At 37.3% G+C, this 24586-nt stretch overlaps 1 protein-coding gene across 4 annotated transcripts in view; it reads right to left on the bottom strand.

Annotated features, from left to right (window-relative positions):
- LOC117409078 (semaphorin-6A) overlaps positions 1-24586 on the bottom strand; it is a 57625-nt gene that overhangs the window by 22315 nt on the left and 10724 nt on the right. For all 4 annotated transcript variants that reach the window (XM_059022605.1, XM_059022614.1, XM_059022606.1 and 1 more), the window contains exons 2-10: positions 14208-14351; positions 13289-13406; positions 8226-8286; positions 7739-7801; positions 6793-6894; positions 3440-3530; positions 2249-2368; positions 1494-1582; positions 148-365 (exon numbers count right to left, since the gene is read on the bottom strand). In XM_059022605.1, the coding sequence (XP_058878588.1) occupies positions 148-365; positions 1494-1582; positions 2249-2368; positions 3440-3530; positions 6793-6894; positions 7739-7801; positions 8226-8286; positions 13289-13406; positions 14208-14307 (962 nt within the window). In that variant the 5' untranslated portion in view covers positions 14308-14351. The remainder of the gene's footprint in view (positions 1-147; positions 366-1493; positions 1583-2248; positions 2369-3439; positions 3531-6792; positions 6895-7738; positions 7802-8225; positions 8287-13288; positions 13407-14207; positions 14352-24586) is intronic.

Here is a 24586-nt window from a genome sequence, read left to right as displayed (position 1 = left end):
TAAAATAAATGGGATCTACTAACACAACAGGGCATGCTTCAGTGACACATACAATAACAAAACTATTTAATGAGGAAACAAAAAAAATCTATATAAAAAAGATATTATGTGAGAAACAAATCTGGCAGCTGTAGAGCTCCTAGTCACCTGTTATAAGGTGTTGAGAATGTAGCCATGACAACATCGCGCCCGTTTATCCGGATGACGTCGGTCACTGCCTGGAGGATGTTGAAGTAGAAGTGTGAATCCCCGGGGACAGAGCAGTTGAGGCGGGCTTTGAGGAACGAGGTCCACTGTTTCTCAAGCACCCTCTGAGATCCTCCCCGATCACTCTTACACACCCGGGCAACCCTGGGGAACACCACCTGAACACAAATACCCTGTGTGTCAAACCTGAGCACTTCAGCTCATCGACTGCCTACTGTATTCATATGCTACATTCACTGTACACTGGCATAGCAGCATTTTGTAATAATATTTAATAGCGTATAATAATCGTCCCTACAGTTCCCCCCACATATTGCCCAAAGCATATTGTATTTCACTGTTTAACAGAAGATCAAAACAATGTGTGTGAATTCTAAAGCAATGACTACATAGCTAGGCCGTTATTTCTTATCTTTCTAAGTGGTGTTCTAAAGCAGAGTATTCAGAGACCTTTCAATTCTGACATTTATAATAAGGCCATAAATCCTTTAGAAGCCAGTATGACACCAAGCATTCAAAAACTCATTTTCACAAAGGTTACTTAGCTTTGGCTTTCTAACCTCCATATCGTGACCTTCAGAATTACAACATAAAGCTATCATATCCAAGATCGCCTTGCAGTAGGTAATATTCCTATAACATAAGAATATAATAAAATAGCTTAAAAAATGTGCAAGCTTGGTTGATTGTCCTTTGATGGGTTTAAATAATAATAAAAAGGTGTTCCTATTGTCCTATCTGATGATCTTTCAATGTGGGATAAGACTGGAAGGATATTTTTTTTCTATGAGCACATCACAAAAACAGTATTCTTCACTTTTGTTTACATCCTCTATATTGAAATTCAAGAAAATGTCCCCAGGTTCCAGACATAAAATGTACAAACAGCGTGGTCCTTCATAGGACACTTTATGAAGTAGCTACTATCTTGAGCTGCAATACTAAGAAATAATTTAAAAAATAATATTAAAATCCATTTTATAAGGATCACAAAGCAGGAAAAAAGCTTAATATTATAAACAAATCTTGGCTTTCTGTTATAAAATTGAAGTTAGAACTCCATACAAAACTGAATCAATTAAAACGGTACGTGATCAAGACTTGAAATGGATGCTGCATTTAATAACCAAGCAATACAGCTAGCTTGTATTTGTGGCCCAGCCAACATTTTATTCAGCTTCTGGTCTTATCGAGAACGCCAGCCTGTTTTCATGAACCGCTTTAAGCTCATAGTCTTTTCCAATGGGGAGAAGAGTTTGCTCCTATTTACACCAGTTCAGCCTTACCTTCCCCATGCTGTTGTACTCCACAGCGATTTCCCGAAAGAAGAAGTAGATGTAGTCGCCATAATTCACTGCCTGCACAAAGTACGGCTCTGTAACAAAAAAGAACAAAAACAAAATAAACATACAGGAAAAGACTGCCGCAAATAATCACGGCAGAGCTACAGGCAAAACTAAATCAATGTCAGTAGCCACAGAGACTATTGTTATTGTGCAAAACTTTTTACATTATTGACTAAACTCTTCCACGACTGGCACCATATTATATTGTAATTAAAGGGCTTCTAACCGCATTAATGGAAAGTCATTATATGTCTTACTTTGAAGCCCAGGCTACAGTATTTCTAAACAAATCAGAAAGCCAAAACTGTGGCTTTGAAAAGTCAGGGAACAGACAATATATACATCTTGTTTGCATTAATATATATATTGAATTCATTCTACATGCTCTGCAATGTCAAAAATGTGACCAAATTTCCAATTTAAGGTACCGGAGAAGCTAAAAGCTATTAAAGTCATAATTCAAGTACTAAAAGGTCACCACATGTTATATAACAATATTAAATCAGTGGTTGGAATGGGATTGGATACCGCCTGGCTCTTAGTTCAATAAACACCACTTCATGGCATCTGTCACCATTTTCCTCAACTCAAACTGCCAGGGCCCACTGCCTATTCTGTGATTTGACCCACAAGACAGCTAACTGTATTTCCATCCATGTTCCAAGCTTTTCAGATGCACACTTCTGTTTACTCACCTTTCAACCATTTTGAGTCGTGTTTGACTGTCCGCAAAGTTGGACTGTCTCCAAGACTCCGATAAATGACAGCATCGATTGCTAGGAAATCTGTTACCGTGGCGGAGTAAAGCTTACCATCTGGAGATGGAAGAAAGAGAACAACAATGACTTTCCCACTTCAGTCAAAAGCTAGATGGCTGGAATAATTTCAGTGTGTTTTGGAAGACTAGACTGGAAATATTAAATGCATAATTGGTGGGGCAGTAAAAAGATTTATAGCTCTGTCAGAAATTAAGGGGTAATCCTAATCCTGTTTTAGTAAAATACAAAAAAAGGATACTAATTGAGAAAGCAGCAATGCATACCACTGCTGCTAAATCATATATTCCAAAAAGCTCACACATTGGATAGGAAGTTCAGACAAAGCCAGGGATTTACATTTGAGGGAAGAACCCTAAAGATTCCCTATTTTGCTGATGTTAATTTGATGAATCCCATGTAAAGTGTTGGAATTCCCTGAAACCAAATGTATAGCAGTGTGTCTGGTTTGATTTTAAAGAGTTCGCACAGCACATATTAGTCTTGGATAAGTATCCCATTTATTCAAGCAAGCATGTTACCCAATGATGAATATCTCACTATCTCTTAGCGGTAGAAATGTGTTTATACAGTAGAGCACTGCATACAGTATTGTCCTGTCAGGAAAAGAGGAGAATGAGAGCAAGAGGAATAATCCTGGCTCCTTATCCCTGATGATTTATTAATTGAGAAAACTCCCTTTATTTACTTATGACTTATTTACTTGCGCATGTTGATAATGCATCTTGGACTATCCTGGATAGAATTTAAAGTATGTATAGTACAGATGGAAATACTGCAAAGAGTAATTGTAAAAACATTACCAATGCTGAATAACTGGCTATTCATTTAGTTACTAAAGGTCAACAGGAGCTGTACTGGAAGCAAGTGGACATATGAAAAAGTCAGAAATGTTAACCGGCACATTCACCCCACTGAATGAGCAGAACAAGCAGATTAGGACCTTGATGTGGATATAAAATGATTATTTTAACGATGCAGCAAGATTGTGCTTCTGAATTAGTGATGCTGCAGATGAATAATCTTGGATACTTCCAATCCGTCTGTATCTTGAATCTATTAAATATCTGTGAACACAAGTGGAAGATTTTGCAGGGTGTGATAACTCACCAGCAAACAGGGCCACATTTGCATGTTTTGCATCATAGGGGCACCTGGCCATTCCGCTGATCTCCTCTCCATGGATATCCAAGGAATCCATCTGAAAGTCAAACATGTATTCAATTGTGAAATGTTTTGTTCTTCAATACAAATACAACATCTCAAAATATAGATGACATGGTAAACTAATATTTCCACCAGCCAGCCAGGGACTTTTTTTTATTTTATTTTATTTTTTTTACCACATTCAGGACCTTTGTGCAGGTGTAATTACATTGTTAGGAAACCAGGTATCTGTCAAATATGACAGTCTGTCAAGAATTCACTTTCCAACTCTTCCACCCATTTTACTGAAACTACAGCTACACAGTCCCCCCCCAAAAGGGAAATATAATAAGAGACCACACTCTGTTTTCTTTCTCTAGAGCATACTAAAATGACTTCAACAACCATATTTGTTTTTTTAGTAGCTTTGGGCTTCCCCCATTGTACTGCTAATGTACTTAAATTTGTTATATTTATTTCTCGGGGGTTAGAGCCTGGGGTTAGAGTTTGTCTCACTAGAACCTTTCTGCCTCGTTGTTAAGTCACTGCAAGGAACTCTGCGGTCTGTGGTTTCTGGCACGTATTCAGCAATCTAACCTCGTCAAGTTCAGCTGAATGGTGCTGTACACACAGACAAACAGGAGATGTGAGAGGTCTATAGAAAATCGAGGTTTTTATCAAATACAGAAACAGCTCTCTTACTGTATATACAACATTTGATTTGAATAATTTTCAGTACTTTTTTAATCTATTATCTGCCCTTAAACCTTAGATTTATTATCAAATGCAGGAGAACTTGGTTAAGACTCAGCAGCTTAGAACAAATTAGAATTCCCTTACTTTAAACTAAGGCATTTGTGAAATTAGACAAGTGAAATGTAGCCAAATTCTCTCTCAAAACTACTAGTACAAGAAAGACAAGTTAGCTGTTGTGCCAATAAAACCACTCTCCTGAACAAAAGCATTTAAAAGGAGGGGAGGGTTCAATAAGGAGCTAAAAAATCCTTTTTGATCTGGAAGCTTTAACATCTTTATTTAGTTTTAACAATTCCTTAAAATTCAGCAAATGTGAAAGTCTAGTAAGTGTTAGTTGGAATCAGTTCCTGAGGAGGTACCCTAGTACATTATTTTATTTATATTAAAAATAAATAAATAAATAAATAAATAAAAACACATTTAAAACACTCTACACTACAGTAATATAAAATAAATTAATATCATAGCTTAAAGCATATTCACAAATCCATTAAATTGTGGTTAATAATTAGACTCCCCCTTAAAATCTGAAAAAATAAAATTAAAAAAAAAAATGTTACGGTGAATTATAGGGGAGAAACTGGCTTTTCACAAACTCAATCCAGCCTGGGCTTCTTTGTACTGCAGCCACATAAATGTACAGTGATGAATTTGAATCTCCTGACCCGTTTATTCAATATGAATCACAACATTCCACTCTCATCTGCACTTTCGCTCTGAACCAGTGAAGCCAAGGTATCAATGTCCACTGTTTTGGTCTGTCAAAGGCATTCCCAGTCATTAGTAACAGTGGAAAATAACCGGCAGCCAAAGTCATTGCAGGTATCCTTGTGACCTTCTGCAAACCTCAGCACAATTCAGCAAGGGTGGCAACGTGTGATGTAATCAATACAGGCATTATATCACAGAAGCAAAGCAGCTGCAGAAGCTATTAACCTGGCATTGAATCAAAACATCAGGGATAAAACAAAAGAAATAGAGGTATACAATAGCCAGCTCCCAAGAGGCGGCACAGTCACAGGTATTTGTTATTAACATTAACTGTGCCAGGAAGTGTTAGAAAAAGCTAAACGTTTGGGTTGAAAATGGAGGTGGCTGCAGACTGGGACAGGGATGATAGAAGGGATGCTACCGACAGAACCATTTGTATAAATGTTCGCTCTCCCTATCAAGCGGCTCTGATTAATGTGAAATGAGCCCAACCCTGAACAGAAGCTCCATTCACGCCTATCGCACAGGGAGGGGTGGAAATTGCAGCCAAGGTGGAGGGGCACACGTGCTGCCGCTTTTTCTTCCAGGCACTACAGCTAAGCAGCTGGTAAACCAATCACATTAAAAGAGGTCTCTTCTGCTGAGGAGGCTGCTGCTGAAACTGTCGATGATTGCAGACGGGTCTTCCTTTCAATTAGGCTACATTAGAAGATATGTTTTTGTCAAGCTAATTCTATCATTTTAAATAAAAGGGAGTGCAATTGTTTAACAAAAAAGACCTACAGATTGCTACAGCGCACAGCAGATGGAGTTGCTGATTAGATAACATCACCAAATGCACATCTTCACAACCTTTTTCTCAATCATCAAACTGTCTTTTATTTGCTCATTACTTCCCTCGTTACTCATTTCCTGTGCCACTCAGTCATGCCGCGTCTCTGCAGCACTGCAGATCTGATATAAGATTATAGTACTGGCAGTGTCCATCTCCTCACCAGCAGGAACCTTGGCTATGCTGATCATCTCTTTATTTTTTTGTTTTTCACAGAAGTAGGATTTGTCAGTTCCCTAGAGAACCAAACAGCTTATCACAATTTTTTTTAACAAACTTTGCTTCCAATATCCTTTAATCAAAAACGTGGGAATTGGCTAACAAGCATTTAAAGAGGAATCCCAGCTAAAATGTGTTCCCAGGGCGTGTTGCATGTAGCAATACAGGATGTGGCTCTAGGGATCTATTCTGCAGAGATAAACCTCTATATTGTCAAATGCACAAAAAAACAAAAACCTTTCATAATTTAGCTTTTGCTACCAACTTATAAAGATGGAATACTATTCCTGGTAATTCCATTTGGATAGGCAATAGGCAGTGAGTAAAACTAGAAGAATAAATATATTTGCATATGGTGAATTTTAAGTTGTTTCATGATTACTTGAAGAGGATTCTTAGGTTATACGGATATAAATTAGACTCAGCACAAATGTAACCACAGTCCTGCACAATGGTGTCTGGTTCTCTATTAGCCACACAGGTTTTCCATTACTCACTCGTTTATAGAACAACTGGGCTCTGGCAGCAAATCCATACAATACATATCTTGAGCTTTATTTTTTAAGTTGAAAAAAACGAAATTAACACATTTAAGGAAAAATGGGATGACAAAACACTGGAAAGATAATGTATCTGTTTCCTAAAAATGTGTATCAACCAAACAACCATATTTAGTTTTTTTTAAACACCACATTTTATGCAGCTTGTTGTACTCTCTCCTATACAGCATCAAAATGAACTGTTAAATTCATTATATCTCGCATCACCAAGAAAAACAAACCAAATAAAAAAAACATACCTTGTAGGTTTTGCAAGATGGGTTAAAGGCATTTGTCCCGCACACAAACAAGGTGTCGTTGTTTTTTTGCAGCAACACCTTGATAAAATTATGACATTCATCCTAAAAGACACAAAATAACATGAGTAATGAGCATTTTAGGAAAATATTTTAAGTAATAAATACAGTTGTTTAATTGGTACTGTAGATCTGCTTTTAATTTGTAAAGTGGATTTGATGCATGACAGTATATAAATGTAACTGGCATGGCATTAAAATGAACAAATGAATACAAATAAATACATAAAATAAAGCCACCGGTGACAGTTCTATGGCAGCATCTGCTAATACGCAAAAGCAATACTACTAAATTACTGATAATTTATTGTTAACAGAAAAAAAAAACAAAAAAAAACATAATACAGATTTGTTTATCCAATGGTCAAGTATGTACAGTACCACAAGAAACCCAATATTTCTGGTGGAGAAACCTCCACTGAAACACCAAGCAGCTGTGGCAGAGCAAAAGCCCTGCTTATGTAGAGTGTGTGTGTGTGTGTGTGTGAATGTAAGGTTAGCAGGGATGGGGTTAATTCTGTCCCTGACCAACAATCACAGTTTGGTGTGAGCCTTTTATTTTCGTGCCGTGTTTATGGTGTGTCACTCCAGGACACACTATATTGGTTTACTTCAAGTATCCTCATACTGTATGCCATGGTGCCAGATAACTAAGACAGCAACAGGTACTATATTTAAAAAGATGAGCAATAGTCTTGGCATGGCAGCTGATATTCCCAAATACTTTAAGAATGTGTGGGACTGGACATCACTTCAACTGCTGCCAACAGAGCATGTGGATGTGTGGGCAAGTGTGTCTATGAATGAGGAGAAAAGGTACAGTACATGGAAACTGAAAACGAACCTACAGTACAACAGAATATTCAAGTTCCAACATAAACCAGCATACCTTGTGTTTTCCCTTCATTCTGCAAGTGTCAACGTCAGCTTGTCTAGACTTCCATGTCAATTTCTACAAAGAGCAAAAAAAAGGCAAATCAATTGAGGCAAAGACGTTATTGTACTTGATGTTCAAAGCAACTGCTTTCTTGAGGCAAAGAAGCAAAATCCCTTTCAATTCATCTGATAGCAAAAAGCAATTTAAGAAAATAAAATAAATCTAAGCATATCTATATAAAATAGGGGAATGCAGTAGGCCAAAAGGTAGAATTCTTTTAATGCTTCCATTTGTAAAAGTCATGACAACAAGGACAAGTGTTTTTCTCCTCTTTGCTAAGGAGCACTTACTGTAAACGTCACTTGATTCCTGATAGGATCATGTTAATAGGGTCACAATTTGATCCTTCTAAGGCTTCGGAATATTCAGGGAATTAGAACACACAGAGGTAGCGAGAACTAAAACTACAAAGGCTATTCAAAAATAGGATTTCACTTACTTTGTTAAAAAATATTTCTTCTGAATGTGATGTATCCATATCAACGGTATAAATATGATCCCTGGAAAGAAGGAAAACAAAGGAAAAACATAAAGAAAAACGGAATTGTGGAAATCTACATTTTAGTACAGGTATATGATATATATTTTTTAAAACAGCAGCAGGGTTTTTTAAAACATTGGGCTAGCTGTACTTTGCGTGTGGCTGTTTTATAGAACCATCAGTTCTCAGAAGTCAGACGTAGGTAAGTGGTTTACTGCCGTTTCAAACAAATGCGTTACTGTTTCCCTGGAAGGCATTGTATACAGATGGAGTGTAAAAAAAATACACTTTACTGTTGTGTTTTTTCTACAGAGTTCAGGTCAATTACCCTCAGATGGTTTTCCCTCAGGAAAGTTTATATTAAGTGTGCATACACTGCATACCTTCCTGTTTTGCTGAGAATTCTAGTTCTCTAAACATGCCAATCTTTGAGTCAAAAAGGCAAATAGCAACAACATGTTTTTTAAAGATGTTTATTAACCATTCTCACAGGTCATACCACTACATATAATAAGGAGGAAAGGTGATGAATATATTAGCTAAAAAAAGGGTTGGAACCAGGTTCATCATTGTTTAATTGGTTTAGAATTACCTACAAATGTATTTTTGTCTGGACGGCAGGTTATTTCGGTTTAGTGAGCCTCTGCGTGATTATGCTTTACAGTTAGCTCTAAGAGTTCAATGCTCATTAAACCAAATTATTAGAGTTTGGGGAAACAGTCATTTTCATTCATTGCTCCTCCCCAACACAGGAGGGTTTTCAAGGCTACTGCACTGCCACCAGCTCCTTGAACATCAAAATTGTTTTATTAGTGTTGAGCGAGCTGTAGTGACAAGGGTATCATTTTCTGTCCTCAAACACACAAACTACACGACTGAATCAAAGCAGCTGTCAAATGGTAATTTTCATATTAAAAAGGGGTATTTTAGATTTTAATTTGCCCATCTAAAACTACTCCCACATACTGAACAATGCGAAATGGCTATTGTGGCATTTCTCATTTCTGCCTCTGGCTCCACTTAAGAGAGGTGAACATTTAGTCTGTCTCTATACAAATTGCTTATTTACAGCTAAACAGCCAAGAGACTAAATGCGTCATTGTAACTAGAAACATCTCGGAAAAGCTGACTCTATATAAACAAGGCAAGGTAAACAGTGCCTGAACCTTCAGTCATGCCTATGCAAGCCAACATTTGTTTCCTGCTGTGCAATGTTCCTGCCCCTTTTCCTTACAAGCTGCGTAACAAAAGGACCATTAGCACCATTGTTATAGGTTCCAGGCTGTTCTGTCATGTTTGTATGAACCAACATGCCCGTTTCATTATCCCCATGATAAAAAAAAAAACTATTTCAAAGGTGATGAAATTCGGATTATAAAAGAGAAGCCCCCTAACAAAGGCCTTTTGAAATGGCACTTATGAAAGTACTAAGCTCTTGTAACAGTTTGAATGGGCGGAATCATCCATTATAAGTATGATAATGGATGCTATATTACTAAAAGCAAATATTAAAGTAATATCTACCTTCACAAAACAGGTTTACCATTAATAAAGATAAAATTGAATTTAGATACACCTGATCCATGTTTATATGCCACAGGCTTGTACCTGGACATGAGTGAGCAGGTCGTTTTCTTTCTTTCATTCTAGAAAATCCTGCTTGGTACCAACATTCTGATGGAATTAAGATACAAATATACCTATATTAATTAACAGGACGATTTTTAAACGGAAAGTACCTTATACATTTGACCACCGACCAACATCGTGTTTTTTTACTATCATGTGAAAGTCTACATCAAATATTCCTATTTACATAAATCTTTCCTTATTTAATTCTACGTTTCTGTATCGATACAGAATATCTACAACTATGTACTGTGAAAAAAAAAACACATTTCACTGAAATCGTTCTAAGCTGAGACATTTTTACAGGAACATACAAAAAGGGTATGTGTGTATATTTTGAAGAGAGTAAATGAATGCCAATTCAACTATTTAACTGAACAGATATTTAGACTTCCACAAGAAAACAGGCGATGAAATACATAAAAAAAAAAAAAAAAATCAGCCGTGTGCTGTAACTAAAACACAAAACCATGTGAAGGGGGCCCTTAGTCTCAGGACTGCTGCACCCCTGGTAATAACGCTTGCACTTTTCCTAAAACCTCATTTCTCAAGTGCTACTGTTAGGCAATGCAGTGCATCCCAGGGCTTTCTGCAAAACAATCTATCACTATGAGAACTTGAAAAAAGGAAACCTCATCAGTATGCATTGGGCAACTATTAACTTCCAATAGAGCTCCCCACCCCCACTATTTCCTTTGCTTTTCATCAATGGCGAATGCATGGCAGGGAACCTTAATGAATAATAATAAAAAAAAAACTATGCATAAAGCAGATCCTGATATCCTGTTAACCAGCAGTATATATTTTATTTTATATATTTAAGCCATCACCCTATAGCAACATCTAACACAATGAACCCCATAAGAGAGCTTTAACTGGATTTGACATACAAAATAAGAGACACATCCTTGTGAAAAATACTGAGGGTATTTTAATATTTTTTGTTTACAAGTTGCAAACATAATTAACTCTTTTGTCTCCCTGGTCATGCATGTAAAGCCTTTTGTTCAGGAAGTTATTTTAACACAGACTCCCTTAATCCCAAAACTTCCGTTTCCCACCTTCAGTCAGCGAAATTGGATTTGGTTGCCATGGTGTAATGTAACACAGGAAGATCATTCAAACAATGCCACTGGGTAAAAAAAAAAAAAAAAACTGTTGTGAAACCTGCAAATGAAATGGCGCTATGAAGAGTGGGTTGGATTGTGCTGGTGTTTTAATTAGGTTTGGCGCTGGTTCTGTACTGTATACGATAAGCTTTTGGATAATTCCCTTGTGTATTCGTTTTGCAATGCTAATGAAAAAAAACACATTTTATATATTTTTTTTTATTAGCTGGGGAATATGAAACAATTTCTTTGAGATAATGTTGCATCCCAAAATAACAAAAGTTGTTAATTGATGCACCTTTGGTGCTCCTATGTCTTATATTTCCTGGAGAATTAAAATTACATGTATTGATAACATAGAAACAAAAAATGAGCCACCACTAGTACTTTAACCTAATATATGTTAACAGTTTCAAAAAATTGCTCCGAATCACTTCTTAAATAAATGTAATCTGGGCTCACAAAGAAACCAGTGCTGGAAAAAGCACGCTCATTTTAAACCCCTTTTCAGCAACGTTTCTTGTGAAACCGGTTATCTAATTTGTTCCTATAATTCAGTTTAAAAAATAATGTATCCTAATCAGGATCCAAGGAAAACTTATTTAAAACATGAATAATAGATTGTTACATTTAATATAACATAGCAGCTCTTTGTAAGATAATAGTGTAGTGCGGCAATCGCGAGGGTCAACCTGGGGCAAAGCAGGATCAGTAAAACGACAGATGTTACTGATGGAAAAGCCCACAGAAATGCACAACAAACATACTGCCCATACAAAACAGCTGGCTTAAGCAGTGCTGTTCATATTTTGCTTTATATACAGTATAAGCTTTTCGTGTTAAATAAGATCACCTCACTCGAACTTTTGAAAGGGAAGGGGGGGGGGGGGGGGGGATTTTTGTTTGAGACTAGATTATAGAATTTAACAATAGCAACAAACAGCTAAGTCTCAAAAATATAAATACATTATTATTATTACCATGGCGGTAGAAGACATGAGCATACAAACATCGGCATTACAATCCACTGGTATATCCAGTTGATAATGTGCCAGGACTGCACATTTGGTAAAGATTAGGAATATTATTCTAGAAACCAATTATATTTCTCTCATTTCAATTCCTTCTGGACAAGTTGTAAATAAAACACGAATTTGTAAACAAAACTTGTGAACAAGTAACCATGTGTTTTAAGTTAACTGGGGAAGACAGCAAATGGGCATACAATACTGGTATATCTTTAGCAGTTTCTGACCACACAGAGCATGCCTGGGAAGAATAATCTAATATTTTCCAGTATCACTGTTGTGTTGTAAAAATAAATATCAACTCATAAGATGCCTGTATGCTAAACAAATAATGTGGCGTGTTGAAGCATCACTTGTGCCTTTTCCATTTAATTAAACAAGTGACGTGTGTGTATATGTCTGCACCCTTTGTCCTGTTTAGTTAACAGACAACCTCCTTGTGTGCTTGGAACTTATTTATTAAAAGTGAATACAATATATGTTATAAGATATAATGTTAACCATTGTTAGTAATGGTTGTGCAATATTCCATATTAAAAACAAACAAACAAACAAACAAAAAAACAAACACTTTTACTCAAACTTATTTACTGGGCTAACCAAACCATGAAGGAAAATGTTGAATTGGGTCTCTTGTTTCTACTCTCACAGCTGGGAGGGAATGCAGCATGCAAAGGTCACAAATTGAGACAGTGGCAGAACATGCATTAAAAATCCTCCCCCTTATACATGGTTACCTTGCAGCCTTATGACCTCTTTATCCCTGTGACGTTGCAAAGTCGTAAGGACTTCATTAGAGATTTTTTGGGGGAAAAACAAAAATCACAATAAAACCGATACAACAGTTTCTCATGCTTCAATCCCCATGCAATCTCATATCTGAAAGCCATTAAAATATACTAGCAGTAGCATTTTATAGGTAAGAGGAAATGAGACACTTCAAATAATAATAATAATAATAATAATAATAATAATAATAATAATAATAATAATAATAAATCAGCCCGCTACACCTCTAGGGTTAAAAATGATGACAATCCAGACACTCAGGAAATGCAATGGGTAATTGGTATTACTGATGTAGGCAGCAACCCAACCAAATACAAACATACAGTCCCCTGCTTTCCCCTGTAACCTTGTCATGGAAGAAGGTTAAGCCCCATTGGTATTGTGATAACAGCTTATATGTCCAACGCCATTTCAGAAATTCCATCCCTGCAAGGCCCCTGGAGGAGGCTAGTAAAACAATACTGACCTAGCAGCAATGTAGAGTGTTCTGTTCATTATCATGATCAGCTGGATGTCCAGCTTATGCCTTTGCGTGTTGTTTCTTCCCGGCTTGTGACCAACGAAAGCTGGATATTGTTTCGTATCTGTGAGGGAAAGGGACAATGTAATCATTTTAACCTGACAGACTCCTGTCGAAGTCCCTATGGCCAGTGCTCTTCTCTCCTGCAGTCCTGGGCAGGGAAGAAATAGATAAGGGTTCACTGTCTTTCAGCAACATAATCCTCCTTTCTGTCAGAAAAAGCCACCCACTTCAATCCTTTAATAAAAGCTTCAACTATACATATATTTACATCATCATAAGAAATGCATTTCTAGTTTTTGTTGTATGTATTTAATCATTTTAAAACAACTGTTTGGATAAAAAATTGACTTCTCATAAAATTATGATGATGAAATTGCGTTTTGCAGCTGCTCCCAGCATGTATTTATGTATTTCATTAGGTACTAATGTATAAACTGTATAGCTGTACTAACTTATAAACAGATCAGGATTTTAGAAAAAAAAACAAAAAAAAAAAAAACATTTATTATATATATAACTAGAAATAAAAAGCTTTTTTAGAGGGTCCTACGTCTATTTTATTTCGTACTAGTTGAACAAATTTCATTCTGTAATTCCTGTTAGTAAAAGCAGGGCAACCTTTGCCCTAAAGCAGACATTTAATTTATTGAATTTAAAAATATGTTTCTTTTCGAGGTAAAGCAAAAGCATAACTGTCTGTGAAGGCTGATTTTTCAGGGAAATTAAATACATGTCAAATGTATTCATTTTTAGGTTATGTATTTGAAATAAAGCTATAGATACATCATAACAGTTAGACATACAAGTATATTTCGAGACATCATTATACATTAAAAGTTACCGTTCTTTGCGGTATACTTACAGTTGCCATGTGCAATACTGATTGGCTCAGAGTCTTCTGGGAAACCAGCCCCAGCAATCTGTAGTAGTGTAAAATATAGCAGCAAGGCCTCAGACCTCATAGTAGCACAGCTAGTTCTTTACTTGGTTACTTCTTTACTTTAGCCTGAAAGAGAACAGAAAAAATGAGTTATGTAATTGCATCTTACTAGAAAATACATCCAGTTTAGTTATCATGCCTCGGCTTACATTAAAAGTGGTACTGGTATCATACGAATTGCACCTTGTGCCACAGTACAATAAATTAGCCGGATTAGCATAGCAATGTGCTACAGAATGCACCGAGTTAATTGTATGAAAATCTTCATTCAGAAAGCTGGCATGGCTGATTATGGGAATCCTCGAACTTCATGCAGAGCTGAATCCCTGCCCATGATACTGAATTAATTACAGGCCTACACAGCAATGGAATACTTTCCACCCACAGTACCAAATAACTGTATAAAACAAGGCAGTTAATTAAACTGACAGCACTGCTACATAGTAGCACTTAAATACTAACCCAGTAGTAAAAGTTTAGAATAGTTTTACATTTTTTTTTATAGAAATCCCTTAGTGTGTACGAGTGTAAAACATCTTGATGGGTTGAGGAAGTCACCCTTCTTGCAGAGGATTTTGCCAGGGCAGACGTTATCAGTCAGGATGCTGGCTTCATATCCTGCCCAAAGGAAAGTGTCTTTAACAGCATAGGGTCCCCACCCAAGATGCTGAAGCGACTGAACATAAAAGACACAAACCAAGCTTGCTTCCCAGGAGCTTTTGAAGTCATGACCTTTCCCAGAGGAAAGTATCTTGCATACTGAATTACCTTAAGAACTAGATCTAGATCTGGGATTTCAGTTAGTTTGGGACCTAAAATTGCAGCATGACATTAAATCTGACAGATAAGTGCTAGAAAACCAACACTGTATCTGGCATGTTCCAACAAAACCTACAGTCTACAATTCAATAACTACAAGCTCTTTCTGCAGTCAATTATAAACTAAGGGTTTTCTACCTGTAATCATTCTTAATTCATTTAATCTCAGTGTGAACTTCTGATTTCCATAGCGGCAGAAAAGTGTTTATAAGCAAAGCACTGGTATTTCAGAGCAGGGATTTTCATCATCCCTCTCAGAACTTAAAGCTTTGGTGCAGTTTACCAAGGATAACGTTAGTTTAAAGCTCAAAAACCATTCCCGGCAGCACGTCAATCACTCAATATAATTAAGTGTGGCTTATATCGAAATAACGTTTACTCAAAAACAGCATTACTGTACATGCATCACCTTGACGTGTGTCCGGACTCCTTCCTGATTTATTTGTCAATCAAAAGCTATTAATATGAACCTCTGCCCACTGCTGCTTCTGACTCTCCACAAAATGAGGTTTCCTCCAGTCAATCACAGCAATGCGAGGAGGAAATGAAAGGGGCCGTTGTTGCTCAGCTGACATGTACAGTTATATTTTTACCAGGGTACACAGTTTACGGCACGCGGTTCGGCTCTAGTCAGTATGGCTCTTGTTGTTAAACATCTAAACCCACATACCTAAAAAAAAACAGCAATTCATTCACACAAAGTTCTGTCCTCAAAATTCTGGTCATTCCAGAGCACAGTTATTATTATTATTATTATTATTAGTTTATTTAGCAGACGCCTTTACCCAAGGCGACTTACAGAGACTAGGGTGTGTGAACTATGGATCAGCTGCAGAGTCACTTACACTTACGTCTCACCCGAAAGACGGAGCACAAGGATGTTAAGTGACTTGCTCAGGGTCACACAATGAGTCAGTGGCTGAGGTGGGATTTGAACCGGGGACCTCCTGGTTACAAGCCCATTTCTTTAACCACTGGACCACACAGCCTCCCTGTGGCAGCAAAGCCTGCAAAAATTTAACTTTTTTTTTTTTTTGCAGCGTGGAGGTGACAGCAAAAATCAATATACACTGTATAAACAAATGATAAATCAGATACTCCTGTTTTTACAAATACACACTGTTTAAATGATAAACCTAAGTGGAACAGCTTACTGAAGCAAGGATCTCCATTGAGTAAATGCACCTAAAGAAAAGAAAAGAATGTTTTCACTGTTTGTATTTCTACCTCACTCTGATCTATTCTGATTAAAGTGCCAAATGCAACAAACTATAGCAAGAAGATTACTACAGAAGTTAAATCAAACATGCCATTGTGTTCATAAGCCACAGAGCCAGTAAAGTGGTTTTTTGTGCAATTTTCCTGGCCAGCCTTGTCATATAGGTGTGATTGGGATTTATAGCTGCTGATTACAGCAGTACCATTTAGAAAAAGAATGGGTCACATGAGTTTGTGACACCCATGCAAGGCATTGGGTGCTGTTCCTTACTTTTCCTCATTACAGTACATAGGCTACTTTTCTTCAGATATGCACCTTAAAAAAGCTCCAAACACACAGCTGTGAAAACTGTCCAGAATAAATCCAAACTGTCTACCCCAGCTGCAGCTTTAAAAATAATTCAATGAAGATTGACCAGCAGGGAAAGCACATTCAATACACAGAGGGGTCCTTTTTATAACCATTTTACCTCTATGTAGGACTGATGAACAAATAGGTATTGCATTGTTCTCAAGAGACAAGTAACTCATACCCCAGTTTGGATTTGAACACATGACTCCAAGACTCTGTCCTCATCTTTATTATTATGCCATATTAACTAGAAGTTTAGCCTGCAGTTAGTTACTCTAACAATAAACCAATTTCCCATTAAAGCTTCAATCTAAGTTATAGCACAATGTGCATAACATTACAGTAGCTTATGCAAGCTTGATTGATGTTCATATAGTACCTTATAAAGTATTAGCTTAGCTTTACTGTGCATACTCTGAAACACATTTTGTTTCTTAAAAAAACAAAAAAACAAAACAATGCATGAACATACATGTGGTTCTGAAGATATGAGTGAGAAAACATGACATCATTAATATGCCACTGTGACAGGGCAGAGTCCAGTCTAATATAGTCTCAGTAAATCGCCTTGGATAAAGGCGTCTGCTAAATAAACAAATAATAGTAATAAATTATAATAATAATAATATATGGGTTTCTGTGGCTGGCAGCCATCTTGGCTCAAGGGTAGGGGAACAGCCTGGCGCCAAGATGGCCACCCTTTGTACAGCAACAGGGTTTTAAATGAGATAACTGATTTGGTGTGGTGTCTTTCTGGGGAGGTTGACTGTCTGATTGATCGGCCTGAGAATGCTAGGTATGCAGTTCTTGGTCGGCTGATCAATCAGTCAATTAACCACCTGGTGAAGACACCACACCATTTAAAAAGAACACAGCAATGTTTGTTGGGGGCAGATAGAGAGATTAGTTTAGACAGAAGACTGGGAGCAGTTGGTTGTGCTCCTTGTTCATGAGCTGTGATAGCTTGGCTTGGGTGCTGTTTTGGATCATGTGGTACAAACAAAAGTTCAGTTAAAAAGTTCTAAATATTTGTGGTGGTAAAAGGACTTGGCCTTCCCCCACAGTTAGTGTAGGACGGAGTTGAGGAGAACTTACCTCCTTATAAGTTTAGCTTAGTTCTCCCAGAGGGAGTTTTTGTTTTGATTTGTATCTCAGTTTGCCATTTCTACCGCTGGCCAGCCTTGACCGCCACTATGCCGCCACCACCACCATCTATTAATTTGCCTTTGTTCTCAGCATACTGTATCAGCAAATGTAACAGTGAAAACACCGATACATGGTATAAACAATCTGATCTCCATGGCTGAGAAACAAGGGCGCTTAGCTTTTAATGGGTTTAGGAGCGTAAATCAATAAAGGTGAATAAAACATCCACTGCTACTCATTGCTAGTGTAATGGAAGCCATAAATCAAACAAAATCCAAGTGTCAAAGGTGATATTTGGTAGTCATGCAGCCTAGTTGAGACAGAGATAAGCCCAAGAGATACAGACAGCTCCACTCCACAGACTGACACTTGGACAGCTGCAACAGATGAATGTCATCTAAACAAGAATACATGAGATTGATTATTGGCACAACATCTCATACCTCTGAGAAAGAAAGTGTTGCTCGTAATGCCCTCTGAAGCTTGGAGAACTTTACAGAATAAATTAAGACTTTAAATTGAAGAACCCTCTCTTGGCCTACAACGTGCATTTAATAACTCTGCCCTTAATGGGATATTGTCCCTTATGGTCTGGGCTGCTTGATTGCAGAGGAACAATCCCTCTGTAATAAAAAAGCCTCAGAAGGCCAATCAATTCTGTTTGCAACCTTTACCACAAACAGTCCACAGGGACCCAACATACCACCTGGTCAGTGTTTCACAGAAACACTGAATTCAGGAAGAGGCTGTCATTAAACAGAACACCCTGTTTTTTTTTAAAGGTTTCATATTCATCAAAGCACATACAATAGTCAACTACAAGGAATACATTAATTTATGCATTTCTTATTGATATTTTAAAGGGTATCATTTTATGTCAGAGTGGGTGGAATAGTTCATGCAACCCCCTTATTCCCCAGTCTGGTTCTGCTACACATTCAATTGCCAGTGATCATGTGTCACTTCCAGATGCAGTAGCTGGTTAAATGAGTTCTGGTCCTTGGAGTTCCTAACTTACAAGAATCCACATTGCAACTGACACTAATGGGCACTTCTACAAAAAGGGTGGCTAAGAGGACAAGGGTTGGATTTGAAGTGGTCAAAATAACTTATTGACCACACACACCTGAGTGGGAATTCTGTACTTGCCTGTGCAGCACCTGGTCTGTGGATAAACAATAACCAACTCTAAAATGAAAGCTATTCCTTGTCGCTGTCTAGGAAACTAATTTTGGTTGAGAGTCCACTTGAAAAAGAATGTCTCGTTAGCTTCATAAATTAACACAAAACTTGTATAATAAGAACACAGAATCTGTAGATCTTTAAAATAGATCAGTAGACAGCTCTTTAAAAAACACAACTTAGACGTACTGCCTTCTGCACTATCCTTTTCTCGGGTTCACATACTGATTTACCCAACACAGTGTCTTTCGTCCCTTGGAAGCAACAACAATATTAATCTTAAAATGCATGACAGTTACTCGATAAGAAGTTCACCCACTGAATCTGTTTGATTTTCTTTATGGAAGTGTTTCATTAATCCAGTCATTTGTGCAATACAGCAGCACAAACAACCACTATAGCAACTAGACAGAACGACAAGAAGGATATTCTGATTTACTTCATCCAGGACACAGAATATGAATGTGTTGATTCATTCAAAAATGGGACCTTAAAACTGTTTATTAAATATAACATTTGAATCGCTATAAATACTGATATGTTATTAAACATGCTATAGATAACCTCTATAGTTGGTCTAATGGTTGCACATGGGGTCTTTTTTATTGGGAAATCATCCATTTAATCTCCAGCACAGATCAAAACCTTTGATGACAATACTGAACTCAGCCAATCAAATTCTTTGTTCAGTAGGCCCTGATAGTTGATGTCCGCAACAACTACTATTTTTCCATTACGAAAGCACTTTTTGCTCAGAAAGCTGCTTTGGCAGTTAAAAGCTTTTCTTAACAGTGACAGAGTTGAGATGTACCATACTGAAAGCTCAAAGCCAATGGAGTTCTCACAGTGAACACAGGCACCACTTTTGGAGTACTGGATCACTTAAACCTGTCAGAGTGCATTATGTAATGCTTGATATGCAAGGATCTGAAGTCTCTTCTGCAGTAAAAGTACATGAAGTAAAAAAGATGAAAAGAACCAAATAGGCAGCCTTTAGACAACTTGGTGGCTGATAGAAGGGAAGAGTTAAAATCACAGTCTCCTGTGCCTGGTAGCAAATTGATAATGGTCCAGCTGTAAGCCACATAAACACAAAAAAACAGGCGTTTTTGGCTACCCCAAAACAAAACCCATACTAAGTATCTAATTTAGATTTATTTGCTAAATCTGGATTGATGACGCACTGAGAATGTTACTCAACAGCTTTAAGGTACTTAATGAAGTAGAGGAAAGAATCACGCTGACCTTGGGCTTACAAACTACCCACAAACCTTTGGCTGTATATTAATCGCACAGGCCTACTCATAATGCCACACAGGAATTAATTTTAATCATAATGATGTACAGTCTTGGCAAGTACACAGAGTGGTGGTTTTCATGATGCAATTAGGCTATAGGAAAATACACTGGATTTGTAAGCTTTTTCCCCAGTTTTTCTTTTTATGTTTGCTTCAGTGCTTGCTTGATGTGGGTTATAGACAATGACAATGCTACATTTAATATGCTCACATATGCTCATTGACATGGGAATAATAGCAGCTTTGCATGATATGTGTCTTATCGTATCTGGTGGTAACAGTAGACCCTCCAGCAAGAGCTCTCTGAGCAGCTGGTCCCACCTCCTAAATAAGATTTACTGTAGCGAGCCTGGTCAATATTTTAATAAATATGCATTAAAATGCATGTCAAAGATGCCGGGTAGGTGTAGCTATCATTTCTCAATACTGTACATTTGTAACTACATCAGTATTATTGTTGGACTTTTTGTGAGCATAACTAATACAAAGATAGTATATGGCTGTTTAGATAAATACACACAGAGCAGCTCCAGTACAAAATTGGCTAGATTTTCTTAAATCTACAAATAAGGAATTCAGTAACTTGCTGTATATATATTTTTATCTGATAAGCAAGTGTATTCAGGGTTTCACAACTTTTAAAAATCAAATGATAGTTTCCCCATAAAACCAATAATCAATAATCTGAGACAAGAATAGCAAAATACACTGCATTCAAGCGAAATATACTGAATGAATGCATCAGCATCTAACCTTCTAACCATGAAATTTCAAAAGCACTTCACTTTCACACACAAAAAAAGGTACAAAAAGGGGATGCACTTTAATGGTATTGAAAACAGATTCACAGTTCACATCCCGTTCTTAAAAGTCACAGGTAGATCTAAAAAGCAAACAGAACTGAGCAAACACAGTGAATCGCCCCTCCTGATCACATTTTCTATGATCACATTGTTTTGCGAATTCTGACAACTCACCATTTCATTCCTAGAGGAGCTGTATCCAGTTTCAAACGCATATTCATGACAGTTGAATAATGCATTTAAATTCCACTTGCCAAGGTCCATCATCATTGCTGAGTGAAGTCGCATGAACTTGAGGCTGACCTCAAAAGAGGTTAAAGTTTTGATGAGGACACTTCACAAGTCAAATACGTGCTAAATGAAGAGAGTTGCCGGGTATTTGTTCCCCCATAGATACCTATTAGAGGTAAACCCTGGAATGCTCACTGAAACCGGCTGCCTAAAACGTTTCTGCAGTCTCTGTTGTAATGGTAGGCCCAAGTTGGAATGTTCTTCATCTGTTTTTCTTATTTTACTGGTCGATGAGTAGATTAAGGCTGCAGGGAAATTTGATTCATGGGTAAGCTGAGTCCTGTAAATTAACTTAATGGAATCGAGGACTCTGTGACCATCCTTTTGATACTGATTAGGCTCAAGTATCCACTCAACTAATGACTAAAGCAACAGATCAACAGCTGCTGTGTTCAGTGTCATACTGTAGTTGGACAGGCAACTGCCTTCTTCAATACATTTAGTTAATATCTTGTCATCACCTCCATGCCAGGACCAGTGAGACTTCCAGGAAAGTAGTTAACAATCATTGTCAGTTGGCAGTCTGAGACAATCTTGACATAACAATAAAATCTGCGTCTACTTTACTGTCGGTCTCAGTCATTAAGACTTAAAGAAGTTAAACCTACTCATCCTCAGCCCTAAAGCACTTAACCATTTGAGAGTTGGGCCAACATAGACATCTTAAATTCTAGCATATCAACCACAGACTTACCAGGGACAGCTGTGATTCCCCCCAAAAAATGAAAAATGTTTCAGCAGCAATTCTGCTGGCTACTGTATAGATGATGTTATAGATCTCTCCACAAGTATCCAGGTACAAAGAGATTACCAAATGCATTTCCTGTGAAACCTCAGCCAATTCCTATACGTCACTACTGTATGTCTGCGGCGTCAATACTGCACTACACGATCGCTTAATCTGGCCCCTTTATAAACTTGGCTTCAGAGCTTGCTTGATATAGGTTACGGGCACTGTTAATTCTACATTTAAGGTAAACATCCTGTCTGCATCAATTATGTTCATTGATATGAGGGAGTAATAGCTTCTTTGAGTGAAAAGTGTCTAACATCTGGTGGTAACAAACGCCCCCAAGCAAGAATTATGAAACAAGCAGCTGTTTGTTTCCTTCCTAAACAATATTTACATATCCCAAATACAGCTACCATAAAAAAAAACACTTGTGTGTTATTATATCATTACTGGTCTTTAAGGTTGTTATCCCATAGCCATCCAGTATCTTAGAGTTATATACTGTACACGCATACATGTGTATCAATAATTTCATTATAATATGCATTTCCATTACTACTGTACATACCCACATTCATAATATCATGGACTCGTATGGCGTGGAATTCTAATGAAAAGCAAATATTAATCCTCAAATTCCTACAATCGTTAAACCATGAATTCCAGTCTGGGCCACTGGAATCTTTGCCTGGCTGCTTCTAAAATAAATAAAACTGGAAGATCAGTGTGTTAAAGAAAGGAGCTTTGTCCTAAAGGTGACGTATTGCTTCATACATGGTCACTGTCTAATCAAGGTCCAACATAAGCTCATTGAGCACAGTTCCGTACCTTAATCAGGCTGCCAACAAGCTGATGTGAAACTGTAATAAAACACTTAAGAAACTACTGGCAGCTGAATAAAAGCCTTAACCGAATGAAACTCATTATATCCCTCTGATCCAATGAAAGAAACGGACCAGTAGCTGTGTTTGTTTCAATAAAGGCCCTCTATGAATAGCGTTGTGTGCTTACTGAATACTTGCTTTAAGAGAAATACACTAAACTACAGTAAAGTCGAGGTGTACCAAGCAAACAACAAAGAAGTCACAGCTTATTGTTTACCATGAAAGTAAGCAGTCTAGAATATTACATTCCCAAACACTACGTTGGTGGAACAAGGGCTTAATCTTCATTAAGTGGGATTTTCTTTCTAGGAATACATAACTAAAATGGAGGTAATCCAGGTGGAAGGTACTGACAAGGTCTTGTTAATGTCATGCAATACAAATGTAGTTCAAGGCAATGTTATCTTTTCATACATCTAAATAATATAAATACTGTGTAGTAGAAATAGTAGGGTATGTTTTGCCATACATGGCTTTGTCAGCCTTTTACAAAGCCCCTTGATAGAGTGAACAATATAAAGGTTTAATCTCCTTATAGGCCTAATGGATACATTCTGCACTACTTAGTATATCAAACCTGCATATTATACCTTCAAGAAATGTTTAACAAAACAAACTAATTGTTCCAGTCTACTGTTGAAAAGAAAAAACTGACTTACACATGGATGAGTATCTAGGCTACAGAAACTGTAACCCAGCAGCACTACAGCCCCACTTGATAAATTCTTGTAAACTCCACATAGCTCACTCTTACAGTCAATGCTTTGTCTTGTAGAAATGCGCCCTTTGCCTGGTCCCATCTTTAACATGCAGGCCATGTGACAGAAGCTGATGCCTTCGCAAAAGCTCTTGAGCGAAAGGACAGAGGCAGCAGAACCAATTAGTGGAGCCACATGGGGTGACAGCAGTAACTCAATGGGAAAAAGAACCAGTACCAGATAGCACAGTCACAACTGGAAACATTCCTTCCACTGAAGCCGGCCATTCATTTATTTATATAATAACAGACAGCTGCATTCATACATACAACAAACACAACAAAACTGCATCAGTCCTCTCAGCTTGGTTTACTTTTTGTCATTAAAAAACATATATTTTTATACAATTGATCAAGTCATATTGCTTGCCCAGAGTAAAAATTGATTTACGTGTTTGCTACTGGTGACTGATAAAAAAGCATTGCAATACACAATCCACAGCAATGCTGTAAACAGTTGTCCAATGGTGACAGACAGTAGCTTAATGTTTCTGAAATAGTACACATTAAATGGAACTTAATTTGTTTATCTCACAAAACAGGGTTTAAAGGAATGTGGTCTAAGCCCCAGCAGACAATCAGGAGCAAACGAGCTAGAAGGTCACTAATGACATCTTGAAGAAATGTAAAAATGGGATACCCCTCCATTTCGGATACTGTAGCATACAAGAAATAGATTTACACTACAGTAGGAGCAGAAGGTGAAAGACAACCGAATATACAACGCACAGGTTCTTCCCTAACAGAAGGAGGGACACAAAGGTAGGTACATTTTATGAACTACAAAAATAATGTAGCCTAGTTGAGGAATTTTTGCT

The sequence above is a fragment of the Acipenser ruthenus genome, chromosome 1, assembly GCF_902713425.1.
Source record: "Acipenser ruthenus chromosome 1, fAciRut3.2 maternal haplotype, whole genome shotgun sequence".
Classification (NCBI taxonomy): Eukaryota; Metazoa; Chordata; class Actinopteri; order Acipenseriformes; family Acipenseridae; genus Acipenser; species Acipenser ruthenus.
This window is presented reverse-complemented; position numbering and strand designations above follow the sequence as displayed.